Raw genomic sequence first — 26515 nt, 5'->3', positions numbered from 1 at the left:
CCTTCTCTCTCTCTCTCGCTCTCTCTCTCTCTCTCTCTCTCTAGCACACACACACATACACACACAAATCAATAACAATCACACACACACACACACACACAAAAATACAGGCACACATCCTCTGTTACACACGCACACACAGAATTCTGCACCCTCCCTCTCTCCATCCCTGAGAGTGTTTACTCCTTCCTGTGTTACTGTGCTCTGAATCTCCTGCAGGCTGACAGGGTGCATCTGTTTAGCCAGTGGCAGGAAAGCAAAAGCTTTGAACTCAAGAAGTGTTTATATGTGCATATGTATGTGGGTGTATGTGTTAGTGTGTATGCTCAGTGCAGAATAATAGGAATAGTTTGCAGTCGGACCCCAACATGGACACGTTTTTCAAGATGCCAAACATCACCCTACTATATCTTAACTCTCTCTCGCTCTCTCTCTCTCTCTCTCTCTGTCTGTGTTCATTTACAACTTTCTAATGGATCCTGAATGTAGCTTTACCTTCAGTGTCATGCTAATCTAAGGGTTTTTGGACAAATGGCCCCAAATGCCATAAAGTATATTCTAGTCTAGTGGGAAAGTTTATGCTTATGAATGATACTGGGGTAGTGTGATATGGACTGATCTGAATTATTTTGCTTGCAGGTGTAGACACAGATGTAAGACAAGTACAATTATTATTCACAGTTGGTAGGTATCCTACATACATCTGGGAGATTTAAAAGTGACATCCACTAGATGGCATGTCGGACTGAAAACATCCCAGATTTTTATCTTACTGTTGTCATGGGCTGGGTGTAAATTTGAAAAAAAAATAAAAATAAAATAAATAAAATAAAATAAATAAATAAATCTGAGCTCATGTTCAGAAGCATTTTGCTCTAGATCTACTGAAAGCACTTTACTAATCTGTATCCAAAAGGCTGCTACGCACAACAGACCTTTCAGTAGGGTTGAAGGCTACATGAGAGTTCTTTAAAATTCAGTCAATAACTAAGTGGGAAAAATGGTCAGTGTGAGCACTCAGTAAGAGTTTAGAATACTACATACAAACCTGATTCGAGAAACAACTTTTTCTCTCTCTCATGTTTTTGTTGAACTACATTAGTGTAGAGTGTCAGGATAGTGAAAAAAAAAATATTCAAATTATTAGCCAATTCAAAATATTAGCTCCCACAATCTTTCTTCAATATTTCTAATATTAATTTGGAATAAATAAATAAATAAACAAATAAATAAATAAATAAATAAATAAATAAATAAAACAAAATAGGAGATTGTGAGTTTCTCTCATAATTATTTTTGGAAATCATAACCCCATGAACCCCTGAGTTACTCAACCCAGTCTTTCTTTGTAGCAAGTGATAGTGTTTCAGGTTCTGAACACATTTTAATTGTCTCCTTTTACCTGCCCCTGAAAGTAATACTGTATTTACTTCCTCCTCTTGTGACTGATAAAGTGAGGGGAAACACCTCTTTAGCAAAGTCAAAGTCGAGCTAATTACATCCATAGTAAAACTGCTTAGCTAATAGTTTTATTGAATCAAGATTTAAAGGTAACGAATAGCTTCTAGAAAAGGGTTCGGAGTCATCAGCACTGGCAAGAAACATTAATCAAATGCTATTGTTTGAGAAAGTTAAAGGTCATTGAGCGTTTCTTTATTGTTTCTCAACCAGGACCTCGAATGAACCTGTATAATGCAAGAGTGATGCAAAGAGGAAGAGTCTAAAGGCCAAGTCACACAGAAACACATTTCTGAATTGTCTCAAGTGTGTTCCCCTAACAGATCCGCTCCCTTTTTAACCGATGTTTCAATTCCCAATCCGGCAAGATTCGCGAAAAGAAAGTGACCCCGTTCATCCTGCTGCGATTTTACGCATCATGCCTATTGCATTTTCATTTGCATGTGTGGGTGAAGCATAAACGTCATGGAAATCTATTCGAATCACACACTCCTTCATCTTCACCCTATTTTCTCCCAATTTAGTCCCTGCCAGTTCACTAGCTGCTTCTCTCCTATCAGATAACATCTTAGGTGCACAGTGGAAGGCAAGTGGATGCCATGTCTCTGATTATATGTCAAAAGTCAACAGAACACTTCCTTGCCTGTGTCGATATCCTCACTGATTTTCTAACTCAGTCTATAATTGAGATTTACACAGCATGTAAATAACTGTAGATGTGGATTTCTTCATGTTTAAACTAATTAGGAGTGTTATAAAATGTGTGCATGCTTACTATCAGGTAGATATTATAAAACAGTTCTGATAGAAACATCTGATTTACACACATAATGTAGCTACAAATGATCTTTCTGTGAAAATGAAAAAGATAACCAACATTATGAAGTGAAAGGGGCAGTGGTGACAAGAAGTTAAGGCTCTGGGTTGTTGATCAGAGGAACGGGGTTTAAGCCCCAGCACTGCCAACCTGCCAGTGTTGGGCCCTTGAGCAAGACCTTTAACCCTCACTGCTCCAGGGGTGCTGCATCATGGACCTGACCCTGCACTCTGACCCCAACTTCCAAAAGTTGGGATATGCGAAGAAAGAATTTCACTGTACTATAATGAATATGTGACAAAAGTAAAGGCTTCTCTATCTATATATGAAAGAAGTCCCAAATAAATGTTGGGCTCCAGATCCACTGCAACTCACCAGAACAAAGTAAAGAAGTTAAGTTACATGGCAGCAATTGCGCCAGGAATAGAAACAACATATATTTGTTTTTTTTCCCTAAGAATTGACACTCAAATATATCTTTTTTAATGCACTCGAAGCAGAACTGAATATTACCATAGCCATCTCATCTCATCTCATCATGTTCGGCTTTTAAAAACCTCCACAAACCAGCCAGTGTTTGCTCTCATAATGTACTGTAATGGTTGAGTGATCTGGGAAGGATCTGTAGGTCTGCATGTGATTGTGTGAAAGCTTCTTTGTCAGTTTGTCTATTTTGAGTGGACTCAAGCTGTGTGAGTCACAACTGTCAGTATAACAGTGCAACAATGAAAATCTGTCTGATAAACAGACAGACTGCCTACTGTATTTATATATTTAAAACATCAATAATGCACTTTACATGCAGGAAACTAAACACAAAAACAAAAGTGACTTGACTTGGAACTCCAATCAGAATTGAAATATAAGCTGTTCTGACAGGAGGTGAAGGATTATGATTTGCTTATAAGTTCTATAAGTCGTCAGACGCTGTACTACGAAGCCGCAAGTAGGCGTTCTTACTACTGGTTGCCATGGCAATAATGTTCATCAGTGGGTGGAGCAACTAGCATTCCAGATCAGTTGTCTTGCCGGTAAAATGAAACATTCTGGAGATGTAAAATTCATCAATGTATATCTGCATCATGTCATACGAGATAAAGGAGAAGCAGTGTGTGCTCTTTACTACGGATCACGTGCTCTCTACCGCCTTTACGCTCATTGGCGGTCACTGCACCAAGTTGCTCCATATTTGCGTAAAGTTCAATTTTTCTCATCTTCGTTGCGTCTCTGGACACACCCACATCTAGTCGCTAATGGCTGCTGTCACTCATTTCATCTAAAGTCGCACAGCTCTGATTGAAAATGATTGATCTCCGGTCACTTTGTCGACTGTATGTGTGAAAGCAGCATTGGACTGCTGCACATTTCAACAGACGAGTGACAAATGAAAGAAAAAAAAAAAGAAGACTGTGGCTCTGTTATGTTGTGGAGGACCTTTGTGTGTGCTGGCATGGTTTGGGTCATCTTGTTCCCTGCAAATCAATACAAAACTCTTCAGACTGATCCTATAACAAAACAATTCTATCGAGTGAAGCGAGTAGTTTCTTCCAGACTGACTCTGCACCCATCCAGGGGCTCACTGAAATGGTTTGAAGAGGATGAGGATGATATAAATCGCATGCTATGACCTTCACAGTCACCAGACCTCAACCCAAATGAATACCTAGGGAATATTTTGCAGCTCTCAACCAGCAGCATCAAAACACTGAAAAAAAAAAAAAAAAAAAAACACTGAGGGAATATCTTTCGGAAGAATGATCGTACAGTACAATTCCAGAGGCAGGGAGAATCTGGGCCAAACTCAGTTAAGCTCTTATGGTGCTCTTGGTAGCACTACAGCTTATTAAATTCACTAAGATCATTCCTTTAATCTGTCTTCTGTCTGTGAACTTTGTTCAAATAATAATCAACAGCCATGTTTGTGATTCTGCAGCTTGTAGCTGAAGAGCAGAGCAGAGTTTGTACAGTAATGATTCTCATTAGATCAACACAGGCAGACACAATAAACACAAATAAGCTGTTTGATCAGTGTCTCAGCATGAAGCGGACTGCGATGCTTTCACACGGTATGTATGGACATTAGTTTTCTGGGGGGAAAAAAGCAAAGCAGAACTGTGTGCACTGGGTAGAAGGTTGCATGTTTGTGGTTGTGGTTATTTCAGTAGGCAAGAGTTTCTGAAGTGGAAGGTTTGCGTGGACATGAAGTCGTGTCAGGGAGCGTTCTGATCTGACCTATACGATTAACATGACATCTCAATGCATATGTGACCACGTCAGAGTCACATGATAGTGACAATGAACTAGGAACAAAATACCTTCTCAGTGACGATTAAATCATTAAAATATATATGTTTCAACCGGAACAACCAAATGTGAAGTTTTAACCAAGGTTCAGGAAAGCTTCTAATCTAATGATTCCATCAACCTCCTCTAAAACCAGGCACTTTAGCGGCCTGAAAGACAGAGACGCAGAGAGACTGCGAAGGAGAGAGCATGTGATGCGAATAACAATAAGATGCAGATGCATGTATGAAAACTCGCAAGGAGAGCCTGTGTAAATGATTACATCGAACAGGAAGCCATCAGAGGTGGAGCAAAATCTAAGCATGCTGAATATGCTTCAATGGATCAGCCTTAGGGAAGGTGGAGTGTGGCAAGAAAGAACTAAATGCTTTTGGTGCTGAGGTATAAACTGATATGCAGATGAATCCCCCCCCCTCCAAACCTCTCTTTCACTCACACTCACACACACACACACACACACACAAAATATCCACAAGGACTAATCAAGGATCCTAGCTAACCTGAATTAAGTAGATTTATAGTTCAAATGAGTAAATTAGCTAACTATGATTCCCCTGGCTGTGTTTAATGAAGGTGTAATTTATAATGAATAGCATTTTATTTATGTAATAAATGTTCATACAAACAATATCAACAAAATGGCACTGAGCCTATCATGAGCTTCTAATATGCTTAGATTTGATTTGGAAATAAATTACATTTGATTTTAGATTTAGGAAGCACCACAGGAAAAGTCAGGCAGCTAAATCAATTTCACATAATAGAAAATTCCAGTGCTTTCCTCAAGAGAAAGGTTTTCAACCAAATTACAGAACTGAGACAGTCAATAAAAGAGTGAGAAAGACACACACACACACAGAGAGAGAGAGAGAGAGAGAGAGAGAGAGATGGACAGGAAGTGGTTTTACCTTTATAAGGTCACCCAGCAGTTTGTTGGCCTCAGCATACGCTTTCTTCACCTCTTTAAACTTGTTGCCCAGCCCCATGCTATGGGCCTGAAAGTGCAGATTCGTGTATTGGCCTCCTGGGATTTCGTTCTCATAGACATCGGCATTTCCAGACTTCATAGTGGCAGTACAGTCAAAAGGAGCATACAGTCCACGCGTGACCTCCCAGTACTCACTGTAGTCAAACACATTCTCCAGAGAAATCCCTGAGAGAGCATAGAGAGAAAAGGAGATAGAGAATGAGATATATATAACTGGTTAATATACTGACCAGACTGTCTATAATTGTCTATATGGATGTGTATGCACTGGATAGAAGGTTGTATGTGATTTGCGTTTGCTGTATCCAGTGTGAATTTGCTAACACTTTACATTTGTTTATGGAGGCGTATTTCATCAGTTGTTGTTTTTGTGAGGTTCTGGGTTGACTTAAGTAATTAAAATGTCATGACATCGCATGTACTTCTCACTGCACATCTGGCCATATTCCAGAGCCATATGATGGTGATGGAGAGGTTTATTAGAAACAAAATATTCAACCAACCGATCACCTTGTCAACAAAATAAGTTTTACTGTACTGGCGTCCTAGGATCTGGGATCTCATACACATCAGCAATCCCAGACTTCATAGTGGCAGTACAGTCTGAAGAAGAACACTGACCACAGGTAAATCTTGCCAGTAAATATACAGACCAGTACGTGCTTTCTGTTTTGTGAAAAAGAACATGACATTCAAGATACTAAAATATAAAATTCCTAATATTGTAAGAATATCTGTCATATATTTTACAGTGTGATAGAAAGAGATAAAGAGAGAAAGAAATAGTTTTCCTTCATCATCTATAAAAGGACCATGTCTATGATTTTTTTGTTCCAAAGTGGTATAACAAGAATATCAATGATCTCCTTTTCCTGAAATGTCCTCACTACACTGAGGATCTAGCGATGCAAACATTCTCATTATTGTTATGTCCATTGCTGTTGAAGTATCTCACCACTGGAAAGAAGAAATCCTTCATTTTTATGATAGGAAAGAGCGTGACTAAATGTAGGTCTTGGCATTCTTTCCCCATGTGCATCGCTGCTTGTGTTGCTAGCTGTTGTTATTGAAGAAACGTGAGGAAACATGACGTATACCGTTCTATCGGGGTCAAGAACGAATGTGAGGTAGAAACCTATCTTCCAATTCATTTTTAAAGTGTGGAAAAGGAGCTCATCTACACACGGAGAACTTTCGAACCTCACAGAATGAATGTCACGTTTTGACAACAATGCTAATGAATTCTTGAATCGGAAATAATTTATAGGTTTATAAACTTTTTATATATTTTTAGCAGTAATATATTATTGTTTCTAAGTAATCCACATAATCTATGTCTAATAATAAACATGAGATTTAAGAAGCTTTTTTTTTTAACAAAAGGTATAAGTAAAGTATACTCATTGATATTTGAAGCTGAGATATTTATATAATGCTTATTCCATCAAGGGAGAGTCTCCAGGTCAGAGGACTTTGCACTTATCTATTTTCTCAATAACATGTCATGCTAATTATTTTTGTCTTATTACATTGACAGAGATATTTGAGAGGACTGATACAGCTGCTATAAACTAAAGCAAAATTTGGACCTCTATAGTATTACATGTATAACTGCTTAAAAAGTGGCTCAGCCATCAATAAATGGAAAATTGTAATCATTGGTAAATCTGTGTGTGGTAAAAGCAGAGTAACAGATTTCAGGTCATGCTGTTATATGAATATAACACACCCTGGTGATATTGCCCCTCCTGAATATGAATGTCAGGCCATATTAAATCACCCAGATGTGGATTATTTTCCTCTAACGGCACATGACCTGGTGTGTGTTCTTCCTTACTTAATGCACATCCTAACCATTCTGACATCCTGTGTTAATCTCTTTTCACTGTGATAGATGGTGTAGACGCAGTTTATATGACAACTCAAGGACTACAATCATTGACTGTATGACTACAGAGTCACCTATTGTGCAGGATTGAATACCTTGCTAATATGCAAAGATATATGTGTATCCATAGAAAGAGGAATAAAACAAAACAGGAAGGCTTTAACAATGGATGATTGTGAATTAAAAACAGACAGAAAGAGACAGTTTGCTAATTAGATTACAGGGAATCGAGCACTTAACCATAGTAAAGGAACGCACAGTGGAAATTTCCATTAACGAAACAGTGAGAGAAATGAATGTTTGTTAATGGCCATGTGACCAACAGCGAACAGATAATAACACAAAATTACATAGGATGCATGAACACGAGGGATGTATTGTGGCTAATGGGAGCTGTTTTTTCCTGGCTATCTCTTGAGACATTAGAGCCTGATAGTGATCCAGAACCAATTGTGCTCGGATCTCTCTCCAAACACTCCATCAATCAATAACACACCCACGCTAATGTCAGAGAACGGCAATCAATGCTGATTTAATTAAGCCCCTTGCTAACAGCCCATACAGTCAGGGGCACCTTTCACCTCTCTCTCTCTCTCTCTCTCTCTCTCTCTCTCTCTCTCTTTCTCTGTCTCTATCTCTCTCTCTCTCACACACACACACACCCACACACACACACACACACACACACAAACACACACAGACAGTGACTGCAGCAGATTAGACAGCATTATTCTACTGTGATCCGGTTTGTGTCATGGGCCATTAGTACATAATGAAGTCACCACTAAGTTGTGTGTGGTTTGATTGAGAACGCCTTTGTATGAGCGTGAGTGAAGATAACAAAGTGAGAGGACTGAACAATTAACGGAGGACACAAAAAAGCATACATGCCAAATCACAATCTTAGAAGACACGTGAACGACAATACCATCAATCTAAAATTAAACTCATAACATTTGCACACGTACATCAAATAAAAATACACGAAGCGACAAAAATAGTTCCATGTATTCTTCTTGCTCAAGAAGAAGAGTAGCTTAGCTACAATTTTAGCTCCAGGGTGGGGAAAAAATGGCCTGTGCACTCCATGTTCTCTCAATCGCTTTCAACAGAAACACATGAATAACAGAGAGAGAAAGTTACAGAGAAAACGGTGGATAAAGGCTTCCCAGGGGATTTCTGAAGCGAGTTGCAACCCTGTACTTAGCAGAAAAGAACAGGATGTAGGGAAGAAGCGAGGAGAATGACAACTGTGGTCAGATAGGTGACGGAAGAAGGAAGAAAAAATGCTGGTTAGTGAAAGAGTGATGCAGAATATAGTGGAGAGAAAGAAACAAAAAAACCCAATGGGGTTAGAAATGAGAGAATGCAGTGCAATGTAAAGCAGCAGAAAGGGAGAGAGAGAGATAGAGAGAGAGCGAGAGAGAGAGAGAGAAGAAAAATGAAGACAAAGAGAGTCTGAAATGAGGTGAAGGCAGAGGCAATGTCTCACTGAAAGTGAAAAAATAAGAACGAGAGAGAATGACGATATGAAGAAAAAAATAAAGCAAAAGCAATTCAACACTAGGGACATAGTTGCCATTTTTAGCCCTTCAGTTTCCCTACACATATGAATCAAACACCAAAAACCATTTTTCTGACGTTTTAACTTCATATCTTAGTCAATTTGCAGACACTTAAGTGTGACTTATTGAACAGCTGAAGACTTTGCAATATAAAGTCCAGGATCTGGAAGGATTCGCAGCCTAAAAGACTATACTCTAGCTCTACTAATCCAATACACGGACAAATTTAAACCTAGGTATAAAGAACACGTTAGTAATTTAGCACAGGACATCTACATAAGCACTGTTTATCAAGCAGAGACAAAAGATAAGCAGCTTTAAAACATTCTCTGATAAAAATCTCATATACAGTATAAAAAAAAATGAATAATGGATTCAGGTAATGCTTTAGATAAGGGAAGTGTTTATAAAGGCTACAGCACACGTTAATATGCCATTACTGACACGAACATAAAAGTTACATAAACATTTATCATAGCTCATAAAGTCAGCTTTTTTATTTTTATTGATAATTTGACATCTCGCTCTCCCTGAGATATTTCACTCTCACTCTTTCATAACAAAAAAACAACAACAACAAAGCACTTGCTTAACATGGACTGCAGTCACCAAAACTGGCGCATCAAACTTTAAGAAAATCTGCTGTAAAAATCTTATATAGTCAAAATTTTGATGGTTACTCATGACACCCAATGACTGTGCTCTATACTGCCATATATATCTCATAGGATACACACACACACACACACACACACACCACTTATAGATGCTTACAACTCTGCCTGGAGAGATAACAGGGCAAACGCCCGTGAAACACAGGGAGAACATGCACACAAAGCAAGGATACACACATATATTGGGGGGCAGAGAGAGAGAGAGAGATAGAGAGAGAGAGAGAGAGAGAGAGAGCGCATGCGATACAAAAATAACAAAAAAGGTTAATTAATTAGATTAAGAAATACTTGAGCCACCTGGGTATGTAAATGATTCTGAAGCACTGAAGTCAGACATGCCAGAAATTCTTCCAGCTAGTCCCCATCACATGCCCATGGCAGATGTTCTCTTTATTTAGTATAACATTCTTTAATTCACTTTCAGCTATATTTAATCTAAATCAGATCTATAGGCCGAGTGTCATAGCAGGATATAAGAGAATGTATTTTTCACACTAGGTGGAAAGATAAAGCAAGATTACAAAGGAATTCAATTTCTTTGCAGGCATGTTCCACATGTCCATTGCACCACCAATGAATCATGAAGCAAATAATGACTCTAAACAAGTACACAGGATAAGGATGGAGGAAACATAGAGTAATGGAAATGAACTGTGTGCAGGATTGGCTGCTTTGATCACAGGGGTGAAATCAAAAGTAATGAAATCAACAGGAGTCTCATTAACAACATGCAGCCCATCCACTGAACTTTTACGTGTGTCTGCTTGTGCCGACAGCTCCTAGACGACTCAATTAACCAGCGCTCTTACATGTTATTAAGCGAGTATGTGATGGAAGCAAAGCTAGAGAGAGAGGCAGTGGAGGTCAGGGTCTGAGAAATTAATAAGATGTGCAATCGGCTTAACAAATGAAACCATCCAATCACAGATGAATGCATGCTCTCGCTCTCTCTCTCTCTCTCTCTCTCTCTCACACACACACACACACACTTCAGTATCATTTACAAACACGGGTGGCTTAAATATTTCTTAATCTAATTAATTAACCATTTTTGTTAATTTTTGTATCCTGTCTTCTTGCTCTTGCTGTTATTCTCTCTCTCTCTCTCTCTCTCTGCTATAAGTAATAGTTTGTAGATGCTTAAGAAATCTTATATTATAGAATGCTGGATAAGAGACTGGAGACTGTGAGTGAAGCTAAAACAATGCTGACTCCCTCCAACTCCACCATCCCACTGGCACTGAGGAAAGGTAGGGAGAGAGAGAGAGAGAGAGAGAGAGAGAGAGAGAGAATAGAGAATAGATAGACTCAGGCCAGTGCTCTGTTCAAACTGATGCACTGGAGAGAAGGAAGGTCAAAGGGTTAGTGCAATAAAATAGAGAAGGCAGATGGGTGAAGAGAGAGAGAGAGAGGGATGCAGCAAAATGTGTGTATGTACACACAAGAGACTTTAGGAGGTCTTTTTCGTTCTCTTTATCTACACCATCCTGACAAATAAAAGTACATTTGCACTGGCAAAACCCACTGCCAGATGCTGAGTTGAAGAAAAATAAAAAAATACAAAAATAACTGCCATGTCTATCTTAAAGGAGTGTTCTAGCCAACAGATCTGATGCATGTGTGATGCATGAACAAGAGGCCCTGTATAATCCATACACTGAAAAAGGACAGATAACCGGTTTGTTCCAAGCACAGGTACTGAATTATATAACAATTGACACCAGTTATTCTCTAGCAATAAAGGTCTAATGTTAAGAGAAAGCTATTTTTGCTTTGCCCGGGTACAACCAGGCTGAAACCGAGTGTTTACTTTGAGTTGCAAATTTTCTCTCTGATAAAGCAGCTCCATTTCTGAAAAGATAAATTATACAGATTGATGTTAATTTAGGGCTTAATTCTATGACTTGTGAAATTCATGAAAAATTCTTTTACAAGGATATGTTTTGCATAAATGTTTATTCACTGCTCTAACAACTGCCCTTAGATTTCCATAATAAGTGAGTTTCGAATCTGTTCTTTTCTTTATACTTAGGAAACACATTGAGATTCTTTTCTGCCGTAATTACACATACTGTACAGTACAGATGAAGTGCACAGAGACAAGGATAAAAAAAATGCTCAGCTCTTCTTTAATAACAAAAAATATCTGTTATTATACACCAGTGTTTTCGAAATGAACCTGAAACACAATCAATAGTTTGTCCAGTTGGCTTATTTTGATTGGCAGTTCATTATGTTTGTTGAGGTCCTCAGCTGTCTTTTCGCTTAGCGCCAGTCTGTAGTCATGCGCTGCTTTATATGATAATAATAATAAGTAGGACAAGAGGATGCCTCTCTTTTATTTTACTTGGTGTTTTGAGAGGTTTTAAGATTTCATGAACACAGTTCTCTTTGAGCAACCCTAATTCACTGGCCATCTGGATGACATCCTGATATATAATAGTACGACTGGCTGTGCGTGAGAGAGATGACGAGAGGGAAATAAGCGGAGAATCTGATGTTAGTCGTGTCCGTGCTCTTCTAAGAAACGCTGTAATGTGGTTGTGATTAGAGATAAGAGTTAGTGGCTCTTGAGACTGAGGTTGTTACTGATGTAATGTACTGGAGTAATCTCCAGAGATTTTACACAATGCTATTTGTTTTCTTGTGTAACAACAGGTATTTTTTTTTTTTTTTTTTTACAAATCATATTGTCTTTAATATAAAATAAATAGAATTCACAATAGAGTTCAGTTATCGATACAACTTTCTACAGGTGAGGAGTCTACAGATAGTGTGTTTATACCTCAAAACTGTCTTTCCTTTATGTTATAGAGGTCAGTTGCACAGCTGTATCAATGACCATGATCAATATAAATGAGCATAAGGTGCCATGAATCTCTCTCTCTCTCTCTCTCTCTCTCTCACTCTCTCTCTCTCTCACTCTCTCTCTCTCTCACACACACACACACACACACACACACACACACACACACATGATCAACTGAGTACAGAGAATTATTGAGACTTTGAGAGCAGGAATATGATTTACGCTACCGCTCCTATGATTGCTCACACTTAACCTACCCTCTTTCTTCTAGAAACACAGAACTTGGTCACATTCCACAAGTGGCAGAAATGAGTATATATGTACATATACCTATCCTATCTTATCTTATAGGACGGTGGTAGCTCAAGTGGTTAAGGCTATGGGTTGTTGACCAGAAGATCGTTGGGCCCTTGAGCACGGCCCCCAACCCACCCTGCTCCAGGGCTGCTGTATCATGGCTGATGGGATATGCAAAGAAAGAATTTCACTGTGCATTAATATATATGTAACAAATACAGACAATTTAACATCCTATCTGTTTCTATCCCAAAACCCCAGATGGTCACTGGGGCACCACAGACCATCTCTATTTACCATCTCTCTCTGTCCTTGGCAGCTCTCACTGTTTTAAATGAGTCTACTCCTGGATGTTATCCTCCCATCTTTTCATGCATATGACTACTGTTTAAAAAAGATTGTGATCACTTTGGGAATTTCCTTGTTGTCCACTGGGGACACCCATTCCTTTTTTATCTTCGGGTTAGAACCACTTTGCGCTGTTCTATGAAGGCAGTAGTTCACAGCATGAGTAAGATAAGTTCTTACCATGTAAAGAAAGAAAATTAGTTCTATCTGGGTATTTTAAGCATGTAAACAAACCCTCATGCTCCAGATACTAAACTAACCTAAAGAAGGCCACTTTTATTGCTCCCTTAATCAGTACATAAGTTTTTAGCTATGCTAGCAAAAGAAAGGTTTTTCTAATAATCAATTAGACTTATAGCCTTATATATGTGTGTATACTTGGAAATTTTAGGCACTCTGGTCATATTTGTTTGTGTTTATTATGTTTAAATTGTTAAAATCTTTCCAATATCTTACTGTATTTTTCAGTTTTTCACCGTTGCCATTTCCTCCTCTGTCCTATGACAGTGAATCCTGTGCAGAAGGATAAAAGCTCTCACACACACTCTTCCTTGACATCTATGAAGCCAACCACAGCATCCTGTCAAGCTGCCACCCACATCACATCATCTAGCTTGGAGGAATGACAAAGCCAGCTTTATACCACGTCTCCTTTAGAATGATAATCTACTCCAACTCTGTGTTTAAAGTGCTCAGAGCCCAGGCTTATTAGCTCAGTGGAGGAGGGTTCATGTTCTATTTTAAACTGAAATTATATAAAGTAGGGGAATCTGGTCATTGTTCAAAATGAGATAAGCTATGAAAAAACTACACAGTCCCTCCAGGATTTTGTGTTCACAGGAATGAATGCAAAATCAAACAAACTCTGTGATATTTAGAGGAGCTTGAAACGTTTCAATATTTTTGAGACGCATCATTTGCTATCATCATAACGCGCATTCAGCCAAAACCTCTTTGATTCACGTGCGTCTTATATGAGTACAGCTATCGGAGAAAGTAATTACATATCTGTCTTCACTGATAGCAGAGTAAAAGCTGAATCCTTTGCTTGCAATTTTCCCAATTTAAGTCAGTTTTCGGCACAAAAAACAACAATTTAAAATAAAAAAACACAGCAAAATCAAGCATTTGTGGCTGCAACAATCACAAAAAAATACTTTACTAAACTTTACTAAATCCTGGAGGGACTGTCTTTCGAAAGCTTCTCACCTGAACTGCTGAATTGTGCTGGTGTGTTTGCTATGTGCAGTGCCTGAGAAGAACACCTGTCCAGCTGAAAAATGAAGATGATGCAATATCTGCAATACATCCTTGTGTTTTACATACAGTATGTACCAGACAATTTTTCTGGCACTTTGTCTTCACAGATAAATTTGTAAATTGTAAATTTGTAGATTTCTAAATGCTTGATCTGCGCTGGCCTTTCAGAAGCTTCGCTACACCAAACGGTGTGAAGCAGCCAGGTCGAATAATGACAGAACAGACAGCAAAAAGAGTACACAGAGAAAGACAGGACCAGCTGCAAGTGACCCAGCTAACAAGCTAATGTCGAGACAATCGATGTGGAAACAACAAGGTAAGAAAAAAGTCAGTCACCTGTCTTATGAATGTAGTACATCTGTGGTTATTTAACATCTAACACACAATTCTCATCTAAATGCAGAATAAATTACTAATCAAGATTCTAATTTAGCCATTTGTATTCTATGCACTGTAGAGGAATATAGTTACATTAAGAGTTGCAGCGTCTTGGCTAGTAAAATGCTGACTGGCTGCTGAATTTGGAAAACCCACTGGGCATGGGTTTACAGACTGAAAATTCCAATCTCTATGTGTACGGTAAGGACCTGCCCATGTGTGCAGTGGATAAAGCTGGATAGGGAGCTGGAGCAGGGGTCTGAGAAAGTAAAAGAGATGGAGGAAGATAATGGAAGAGAGCATGTGAAAAGATTTAGGCTGAAGGATCAACGTGGGCCATATGTTCAGGATCCAATTTAGGATGTGGAGGGAAATTAAGATAAAATTTATGTCAGACACCACTGATTTTTGAAATAGTAACAGATGAGTTGGTGGCACTGGCGTAGCCAGGATCAATGGAACATGATTTTATTCTGTTAAATATGCATTTTTTGGGTGGATGCCAGTCATAAAGTAATAGAAGCTGTCAGTATTTCATCTACAGTAATTATTCAAATTCACTGTTTACTATAAACAATCTTGGTCACTTGCCAATTCCCACCCACCAGCCAGCCTCCCTTTATCAAGCACCAGCTACCAACCAGAGAGGATGAACACATGCTTCTTCCAAGACACATGACCTTTCGAACTGCTGCATTCATGCAGCACACCACAGGACAGCGTTACACACTCTGAGGAAAGTGCTATCTACCGTCTTCTACAGCCATAGCTGACTGTGACAGAGAGAAAAGATGCCGTCCTTTCCACTCAGAAAGCATGGCCCATTTTGCTCTCTTGGTTCCAGATGGCTGTGGCATCGTCAGGATTCTAACTTGTGATCCCTGGATGATAGGGCTAACGTGTTTCTGTTGTGCTAGATCTACTTTTCTTTGTTTGTCTTGCAGCAGACCTCAAGTGCTTGGAGTACATTGGCTGTCACCTTGATAAGCCTGTGCTGAGAGTCGAGCTAGTTGCCTAGTAGGTGGTTCAAATGCATGATCCTGACGGATTAATCTTGTTTCTTTTTTCACCATATAGCTTATAGCTAGTTTAATGATATTGAACTAATTAGACTAACGCATGATGTCTGGGATGGATGTATATGGAGGAATCATAATGATGACTTTGTATTATTATTGTGCACTTTACCGTGCAAAACAATATAATTTGACGTGCATATATCAGCTATGCTAAACATATCTCTGGAAGCCGGTTTTGCTTTTGTCCTGAACCTCATCTTCCTGTGGGAATTTCACATTTTTGTTTTATTCTCCTGAGGGAATTTTCTGCCAAAGTCGATTTGAATGGCAAACTTTGAAAAGTGTGTTCTTTTTTCCCTGTGGTTTTGTTCAAATGCTGAGCTTTCTAAAGCTTCCATTAACCTATACCATGGCTTCTCTCTGAGAGCTCTTCAGTCATCTCCTGTTCAACCTCGACCATGTCTCTCCTCAATCCCCAAAACAGGCTGATTGCTTCTCCTGTCCACTCCAAACACCATCAGCTGCTTTATATCATAGTCGTTTACTGAAGAGCAGAGAAAGTGTTCTGGGGGATGACGGCTGGGGGATGTGTTCTCTCGGCTCTACAGCAGAGTCTGTGTCTTATCTCAGCTGGAGCTGTGTGAAGATTCTCATACCTAGTGAAAAGCGTGTGTGTGGGGGCCAGTCTTCATGCAGTGACTATGTTGTGAAGAGGACATCCCCTTTCTACCGTTTTTTCACCCCTCTGTTGCTCAGAGAACATGTCAGATTTTGAGCGTTTTCATTTTATCCTCTTTCAGACAATATTTTAGGGAATGAAAAAGCCTTTTAAAACATTTCAAGTGCGGCTTCAACCCCTACACCGTTTTTTGATAGATGTTGACCATTAAAATTCCGCCTGAGTCTTTGGCGCTGCTCGCAAAAATGGCCATTTGATGACCCTCACAAATCCTGTTCCACAATATCATACACAGTAAAATCGGCAGTATTAAATAAATGCCCACTGTGTTAAATTTACTCCTGCAGAGTGTATTGATCCTCATAGTTTTTGCTTCAGAGCTGTGTCTAACAGCTCAGCGGAAAGAGGATGGTAGTGAGGCTTTGACAATTAATCTGACTACCGATTTTTTTTTTTAAAGTGCCTTTAAGTTTTTATCCTTTGGAAACACTTCCTGCTGGTTTTGCAGTGAATCTCTCCCAGAAACATGCCCCATTATCAGAAAGCCAATATAGCAACACAAAGCACCAACTGCTTTTATAAAAGTACTTCACTATATATATATATATATATATATATATATATATATATATATTAATAAAATTTCATATAAAATCACAGACATTGCTGCTTTTTATCTTATATGAGAGAGAGAGGAGATGTGAAATATCTGTTCAGATGAAACTTTGGATCTTTGGATACAGACTTCCTGTTCTCTCTGCCACTTTATTTATTCCGATGGGCTTAAATGTACTCACGCTGTCTAGCTGTTGTGTTTCAGGTAAGATTTACTTCTCTTTCAAGCTCCCAGGACATGCTGTAATATTCTGTCTGTTATATTTTCTTATATCTCTTATATCTTTTGCTTTAAAGCATCTGGAGCCTATGTTACCTGGTCTGTAGTTTTATTTTTTTAATTTAATTATTATTATTATTATTTTTTGTTTATTATTATTTTACATTAGAGTTCAGAATTGTACGTCACTGCTACAGAGCTATATGAAAAATAAATAATATTTCAGATTAATTGCTTCACAGTTGCAGACATTCTGACTCTAATCCTAAGCGATGACACATAAAATCTCGAAGTTAATTGACAAGCATCTCACTCACCAGTGTCAAGTTTGGTGCCTTTGGTGCAGGCCACTGTAGCGCCCATGCTGGGCTGAGACGTCATGCCAGCCATGGAGTCCACTGCCACGTCTACGATATCAGCACCCGCCTTAGCACATGCCAGCATGGCCGCCACACCTGCGCCTGCCGTGTCATGAGTGTGCACGTGGATGGGAACTTCTGGGAATCGATCTCTCAGAGCTGTGATCAGCAAATGACTCGCCTCAGGTTTTAACAAACCAGCCATGTCCTAGAGAGAGAGTGATAGAGATTCTCATCATCATTGCATTGTCTATTTCAGGTCATAGTACATATGTGTGTACATCTGTTACATCTCCCCATGCACACGCTCTACCTTTATAGCCAGTATATGCGTTCCCGCCTTGACGAGCTCCTCGGCTAGCTGCAGATAGTATTCCAGCGAGTATTTCTGTCTCATAGGATCGGAGACGTCTCCTGTGTAAGAGATGGCGGCTTCCACCACACCTCCAGCTGAGCCAGCAGCCTCCATCCCCATTAGCATGTTAGGCAGGTAGTTTAGAGAGTCAAACACACGAAAGATGTCCATACCATTCTCCTTCGCCACTTCACAAAACCTGAATATAGAGATTGGGAGGAAAGGTGGGTCATGTTCAAAAACGGAGTTCTTAGAAGTTAGTTAGTATGTTAGTTAGTGCAATAAGTTAGTGCAGTAGTTGGTTGAGGGTGCACAGGTATTAAGAGGATGTAAGATAAGTAGGGCAGGAATTTGTTTTTCCTGTTTTGCCCATGTGTATGTACAGTATGTGCTAAAATGAGTGTTAAACTCTGAGCCTTGTTTTGGCCCTTCCTGTGTTTTGTCTGTTTACGTGTTTTGATTATCCCTGTGTTCACTGAAGAAGAGACAGGAGTCAGAGCTGGATGTAGCAGAGCTGAAGATGTTGAGGTTCTCTTTGGGAGTGACAAGGCTGGACAGGATTAGGAACGAGTACATCAGAGAGATGGCTCATGTCGGACGTTTGGGGGACAAATTCAGGGAGGCCAGGTTAAGATGGTTTGGACATGTTCAGAGGAGGGAGAGTGAGTATATTGGTAGGAGAATGTTGGACATGGAGCTGCCAGGCAGGAGGCAAAGAGGAAGGCCAAAGAGGAGGTGTATGGATGTAATAAATGAGGATATGAAGCTAGTGGGTGTAAGTGTTGAGGATGCAAAAGATAGGGATAGGTGGAGAGAGACGATTTGCTGTGGCGAACCCTGAAGGGAAAAGCCGAAAGAAGAAGAAGAAGATTATCCCTGTCTGTTTTTGGCTATTTTAGATGTTTCCTGGTACAGACCTTAATTCTGTTTTGACTGCAATTTTGTATATGTTTAATGAACCATGATTGCTAACATCTCCTGAGTCTAACCCGTTAGATGCTTGCACCGTTTTAGTCGAAACATGTCACTACACCTGTGGATTTTGACTGCCAAACCTTTTACAGTTTATTACGCTTCTTTGAGACATAACAGTTACATCTTGCCAACATGTTGCTGTGTTCTGTCTCAGATGACTATTTCGAATGACAACAGTGACACCCTGATATTCTCTTCTCCTCTCTCATCTGCTTTCATACACATCACGCAGGAGCCGAAGAGAAAACATATCCTGTATATTAATATAAGTCATTTTAGTGCAATCTGGCTTTGAAAATCACACTGCACTAGCAAATGAGTGCCACCTCAGTTCAGTGCATTCATTTCTGACCTTGAAAAATAGAAACAAGCAAACAAGAAAAAAAAAGAAGGTTAAGCTGTGCTTGTAATTATACAGAGGTAAAAACAGCACAAAGGGAAAAGAAAGTGATGAAAAGATATTTTCAGGACATTTCAGGATTACATTTACAGCTAATCACTGTCTGGAAAAGTTAATAGCCAATTCATACGGTCATAATATCCCTATGTTTGAAAGATGGAGATGGAGGGAGTACATGAATGGAGCAAGGATATTACACGACGTAAGCATATTCATCAGAAATGGACATGAGAACAGTTTAATGTAATACTGAACCTGATATCATATATATGAATTCATGTAAATGTGAATGAGCAATGTAGGCAGTTGGTCTGTTTTCACAGGAATGAATTTATAATAAAGGACACGGCTTTTAACCTAACCCGTGACCCTTTTTATACAGACTGAGTTGTTTACACATCTGGAAGTGTGAAATCATGTTACAGTAACATGGAGAAAGACTATCTTGTGTCATATAAGCTACACTAAGCCTCAGCAAACATATAATGCTGCAATTCTCCAAGCTACCAATTTGAAAGTAAAACTGGAGGTGTTGGAACACATAGGGAATGATGCAGCTTTTTTGTCTTACCACTATAAATTCCATTACACTATCACAAATCACCTCAGTGCATGGTATATTTCCCAGCATGACCTGCACTGCTCATGCTTTTATTGTGACATGTGTTTTTATTTGGCTTGGGTCCTGTCTTACACCCCTGTTTTACTATTGGCTTATTACCCGACTGTGTTCACCTGCTTTATGTCCAGGTTCTGATGAGTCTGTTTATTTCCTGCTGTGTCACTGTCGTCAGTGCTAAAGTACAATCAATCAAAGTTGAATCAATTACTAGCCATTTCCTTTTTTTTCTGTATTTCTTGCAGTCTCACTTGTTCCCTGGATTATGGATTTGCCCTTTTCATGCTGCTTGCTTGTCATTTGACCTTTGCTGTGGATCATGACCTTGAGGATCAGATTTGCCTGATTAAAAAAGGCTCTAAATGTATGCATCATGTCTCAGCATGTACGCAAGCTATTTTTTTTTTGTGTGCGTGTGTGTGCTTTTTGCGGAGTTGTGGGTTTGAGAGTGCATGCACGAATGTTTGTTTGTACTTGAATACGGCGTTGTCAGGGTAGTTGGTGTAACCCACTGCATTAGCTCCTCTCAGCAACATCTGGAAAGGCACATTGGGTATGAGTTTTCTCAGCTGCTGCAGCCTACGCCACGGACACTCTGACAGGAAGCGCATAGCCACGTCAAATGTAGCACCTACAAAGAAGCAGACAGATGGTAAAATACTCAAATTAACCTTCACATTCATACACAACAATTACATTTTCCAATACAATGCACATGCTGGTAAAAGTAACACTTGTGTAAATGAGAGTAGGCAGGTTCTGTTCGAATCACAGTGCAATTTATTTATTGTCACAATATGATATTTTGCAAAAATGATGTTGGTGCATGTAAGTGACAGAAATAAATTTTATTTAATAATTCATTTAATTTAGTTTTAATAAGGCCATCAGCACTGAGCTGTCCTGTTCTTATCCCAGGACTCTTCTTCACACTAGGCGCATACTGAACTTCCTTTCATTAGGGTTGGTCGCACCCAGAACACGTTGGGTTTAGTTTTCAGTCTGATTTCACCCTCATGTCATCATTTTGCTGCGACTGTCACCTTGGGCTTGTTCATACAGCATATACGTATAAATCTACCTCTATATCCCTCTGTAAAGCTGCTTTGTGACAACATCTACTGTTGAATCAAGTGGAATTGAATTGTACTGTATGAAATGAGTGAATGATACATGATCGAAAGATGTAGTTAATCATAAAGCTATCATCATATCCAGTTGAATCAGCTTCTCATCTCTTTTCTGGCGAGCACTGTGGGTTATTTTTTGTGCATTTGTGGGTGTTAACCCATATGTGTGAGCCTCTAGAGCATCACTTTGTATCAGCCAACTCCATGCCTTCGATGAGGGCAACTGCCTGATTCACATTTATTAGACACGACTGCTGTGCTGTTTGTTCATAAAACTCCCTAGTGTACGCTGAACTGGGATAAAACACGTAATATTCATTGACAAAGCTGTGTAATAAATAGTACAGGATTTTATGACTGTTCTTTAAAAGAGAAATATGCAGCTTCTGGTCTTGTGTTTGGTCTAAAAAAGTCCAGATATTTCAGATAAGGACTAGCATAATCACATTTCTGGCCCATAAAAAAGCACTTCAGATGAATTAATAGCAAGGGAGCCGTGGCTTTGGACGTCTGAACTGCAAACACCGAACCTTCATTGTTCTTTCACAGTGTTATATTTTCGAACCCTAATTAAACTAATTGCTATTAATTCTTCATAATAACAATTAGAAGGTAATAATGCTAAGCCTTCTTAACTGTTTTGTTTCAATCGGTCCACTTGTTTTAAAAGATGGAGCAAAAGATTAAAGGCACACAGGCATGTTCAGAGGAAACAGGCTTGTTTTTGAGGATAAAGGCTTTAGCTTCATTAAAAACACAGTAAATCAAAACATCGAACTATGACAAAACAAACCTGTCAGGACAAAAATGTGGAAAAGCAGAGCAACCTAACTACTTGAAATTGATTTCTGTATCAATTGTCAAGACATCATGCACGTAAAGGTCCAATCAAAAGAAAAAAACAACAACAAAAGAGCATATAAGACTCTGGGACCCTTCTGCAACACAACCAGAAGCATTAAACATTAAACATTAAACATTACACCCCTGGCTGCTTGAGCTTATATAAAGGAAGTTATAGACAATAAAAGTGCTGTAATTCCCATATAGTAAAACTATAAGACCAAAAATACCTGCAAATGAAATACAGCATTCTCTACAGCTGCCTCACATTCATCTTTTTTTCATTAATGCAGATTTCCTTGGTATACAACAAAGATACCAGTAATGGACTGTGCTGTCAGAATATGCTGGAAGGCACTGTATTTTAATTCTGATTTATCATTCTGCTGTGAGATACAGCAGTTACGCCTTGTTAGCACGTTGCTTTGTTCTGTATCAGATGACAGACTGAGTCTTATTTTTTTTTTTACAGTGATAACATGAATATTCTGTTATCTTCTCTCAGCAAATCTCTTATCTGTACATGTCATACATGAGCTACAGTCACAGTCCATGATTAAATGACATTCTCTTATTTGATGTTGCCGTTAACAATTATGAAAATATTATCATGTATAAATGTTTGTAGCTGAAGCTGGCTCCGACAGGATAGTGCTTATCTTATCTATGAAGAGTGTGGCGTGGGTGATCAGGGGGTCGGCCATTTTAAGGACTCTCTCTCACTCTCTCTCTCTCTCTGTCACCCTTCCAGTGCACTGGAATGTTTGCTCCCTAAAACAATCCCATAATGCACCACAAAAACCAGGAAGCATCAATGCTCACTATGTTCCTTTACTGGAAGTGACATCATATTTTGGGTGGATGAACTGTTGGCCACCTTAGTCTACAAACATACAGTAAGTAGCTTGTTATCATTGTTGTAGCTTTCGAATGCCTTACCAGTTTTGAATTTTATTAGACGTTGGTTTGTTTGAGTCTAAAGACTTTTAATGATTTTAAAATATTATCTACTAACTGGCCTCTGATCCTGCTTGACAGAAAAGAATGTTAAAAAATGGAAAAATATCTCACAGTCAGCTGGGGTGAGGTTATATAATGTAAGTATGTAGAAATGTCATCGGAAATTGAGTCATCGGTGTCCCAGTGCGTAGTGAGACAGGGTCCTTACCAGTGCCAGAACTTGTGTACACGATTCCCCACATACGGAGCTAAATGAGACACGCCCTACAACTTAAGTATGGATGCTGATTAGAGGGAAACCCAGAACATGTGTTGGTGCTAGTGAGACATGCCACAAGGTCATGTGATGTGCAGGGGCTGATGGGTACTGTAGTCAAGCACATATATGGCATAAGCATGAAAAAGTGAGGCATTATCCATTTTGTAGATTACCTGCCAAAATTTCTCTCTAATACATTAATAAGACAAAGAAACTCAACACTCCTCATAAAAATCCCTCAGTGCTGAAGAATTTCTCGAGTCAAAAAGCTGTTCCCCTGACTCTTCTAAAAATGCAAAATAGAAAAACTGTCCTCATATCATCAAGTACACATCTTTTTACATGGAATGTCTGTCATAAAGTTGTTGCTATAGAAAAATTATGTATTAAAATATGCAGATTGATATAAAGCCTGCAGCCAGAATGTTCTCCGTTATAGAAGATGAAGCAACAGGTTTTGTTCATCAGGCACTCAACAGCACCATAGTATGAAGTGTTTGACTGTAGATAGATAAGACATAAGGGGCAGGTTGCTAATGATGTGAGATGCGTATGAATAGCTGGGTGAATCCACAAGGAATTTATAGGTTATTGAGTAAACAGATAATTGCTCAAGAGCCTGAGTCATGGAGTTTATATGAGAATATCAAGCTTGTACATGAACAGGTTAGAAGAAAATAATATTAGATGCAGTGAATGAAAGGCATCCTCCTCACCTCCCCAGTTCTCCACACTGAAGAGGTTGCTGAAGTTGTGTGCGACGTACGGGGCGATCTTTTTCAGGTCATGTGTTCTGACCCGAGTGGCCAGCAGAGACTGATGAGCGTCTCTGAAAGTGGTGTCCATCAGGAGCAAACCCTGATGCTGTCTCACTGCCCGGGCAAAACCCTCAGGACCTTCTTTCAACAGGACCTCACGGAAACCAGAAGGAGGTTCACCTACACACACACACACACACAAATATTTACTATTGACCTATGCATATATACATATATGCAGGAATGATTTCTCACAGGCTCTCTCTCTCTCTCACATACACACACACAGACTAAGTGGGACTCGGGAGTGCCCCTGAGGCTTTGGGTTATACCTAATACAGCTGTGACCCACTTAAACAAATTCACACACTCCTACACAAATATATAGATCTATAAAATGTGAGACAAACAGAGAATCACACACACTTTCATACTCCCACATAGTAGGCAAACTAAAAACTAAAAACATACCCAAGCCAAGAATACAAATACAAAATACAAATTCAGTGTAGAGATTCCAGCCACGCATATATAAACAGTTGTGGAGGATGGTGTGTACCATAACTCACACATCTAAACCCCTGTAATGAGATTTCTAACATGACTGCTTCCTCTCTTTCATCAGGCTAGGAGAGGGAGAAAAGCGAGGGATTACACCTATATCATCCATCAGGCTGGGAGCAATGAAGGAGTAGCCCACTGTCATTCTGCCAGGCCTGAACGTGTGTGTGGGACGTGTGTGTGTGTGTGTGTGTGTAAGGACAGGAGTGTTGCTAAACACAGAATGTGTCTAGAATAACGTCTCTTTTTTGGCTTGACCATTTCTTCAGGCTACATTGTTAACTGAGGATTTGTCTCCTCAGCAGTGAAGCCTCATTTGATTTGCTCCAAATATGTTCACACTGGTCATGTTTCACTGAGGATAGAATTTAAATCTGCTTTTTGGCAGTAGGATGGTTCTCTTCTCAGAAATGGCCAGTTTTGTAACACTAGAACTGTTTCACTTTCTTTGTGTACAGCATCACACCTGACTGAAAGTGTTACTTATTCTATTCTATAAAGCGTTTCTAAAACAAATTGAATAAATATTGCTAATTATTACTTGGATCAAACCTAGGACAAAGCAACCGACAACTGCTCAGTTGTTGTAATCAGTTCTAATTACTGCGCTCTGTAATTTGATAAATTAACTTAAATTAGATTTTTTATTTTTTTGCATGAGCAGTTTTGATTGTTCAGTTCTAAAAGGCACTGAAAATAACCACAATTACCCGAGTACTATATCTGATATATAATTATAACGTGTACAAAATATAATATGAATGATAAAAAAATAGTGCAAACATACAATATGTGCAATATATTTATACGCAAAAAAAATATTCGAAAAGCTCTTTAAATGCACTGAATATAAAACTAATTTCTCAAATTACTCACAGAAAAAAAAAAAAAAATTTCTAATTTGAGATACTGAGATGATATCAATTCAAGAAACTTAAAAATAATTAGAAATTTCATCCCTGCTTTTGATGGTATATATGCAATCTCACTTCCCCCAAAAGAACTCTGGTGATTTGGTAGATCTATATTTTGCAATTTAGCTACAAATGCACAACTTGTGTCTGGGACACAAAACAGAGTCACAAAAAAACTCCATAGAAGATATATTTAATTGTTTTTTTTTTTTTTATCAAAAGAAGTAAACACAGCATCTACAACAGGTTATGAAAAAGTTGTGAATAGACAAACTTTTGCTACAAACTCTAACTATAAAATAAGCTGTTAAACAGGTACACTGGTTATTCTATTATGTAAAACATAATCCATCGCTGATCCTCTCAGTAAAATTAAATAATAATAACAATAATAATCCAGGTCTTAGAGACCAGAGATGCAGATGGCTGTGTCCAATTTACCAGCTGACCTACTAAGACACATCTGGCTCTGGTGGAAAATTAGTACGAGTTAATAAGTCTTTTGCACCGAGGAAACATGGAAATGATTTGGAATAATGAAAAATCTATAGTTAATGACATAAATTGCATTGAGATGGTTTTGGAAAACGTGTATAATTGTAAGCACGGCGCACACATGACCTTACACAAGAGTTTTTTTTATTATTAGCAGAAACTATGTTCCAAATGGTTTCACAGGTAACTGAACATTAATTATTTCAATATACTAAGTCTTTCCATAGCCATCAATATAAAAACAACCATTCATTAGAGGCAGTAAATAGTGCAAGGCGATGACAAAGTCAGTAATTACTATCAGCCTTGATAAATGGGAATAGGTGGTGCATAACAATAATGTCCGCCCAGTATTTTGTGCTTCAGTGGAAACTCCCCTTAAAACGTATATACATATGCAATAAAGCAAACAGTAGTGATATCTTCTTCAATAATATTCTAATCAGTAATGGACATTTGCAATCTTGCACCTGTTTAACCCTTTAAACCAGTAAACTGGCATCTCATCACCCTAGTTGAATGGAAATTTATGGAACTTATGGAACATTTTCAATCAGATTGGGTATCT

At 38.8% G+C, this 26515-nt stretch overlaps 1 protein-coding gene across 4 annotated transcripts in view; it reads right to left on the bottom strand.

Moving 5' to 3' along the window:
- pcxb (pyruvate carboxylase b) overlaps positions 1-26515 on the bottom strand; it is a 222481-nt gene that overhangs the window by 16811 nt on the left and 179155 nt on the right. For all 4 annotated transcript variants that reach the window (XM_058394276.1, XM_058394274.1, XM_058394275.1 and 1 more), the window contains 5 exons: positions 23936-24157; positions 20502-20658; positions 17992-18232; positions 17637-17886; positions 5488-5732 (listed from right to left, as the gene is read on the bottom strand). In XM_058394276.1, coding sequence (XP_058250259.1) covers positions 5488-5732; positions 17637-17886; positions 17992-18232; positions 20502-20658; positions 23936-24157 — 1115 coding nt within the window. The remainder of the gene's footprint in view (positions 1-5487; positions 5733-17636; positions 17887-17991; positions 18233-20501; positions 20659-23935; positions 24158-26515) is intronic.

The sequence above is a fragment of the Hemibagrus wyckioides genome, linkage group LG07 (genome assembly GCF_019097595.1).
Source record: "Hemibagrus wyckioides isolate EC202008001 linkage group LG07, SWU_Hwy_1.0, whole genome shotgun sequence".
Taxonomy (NCBI): Eukaryota; Metazoa; Chordata; class Actinopteri; order Siluriformes; family Bagridae; genus Hemibagrus; species Hemibagrus wyckioides.
This window is presented reverse-complemented; position numbering and strand designations above follow the sequence as displayed.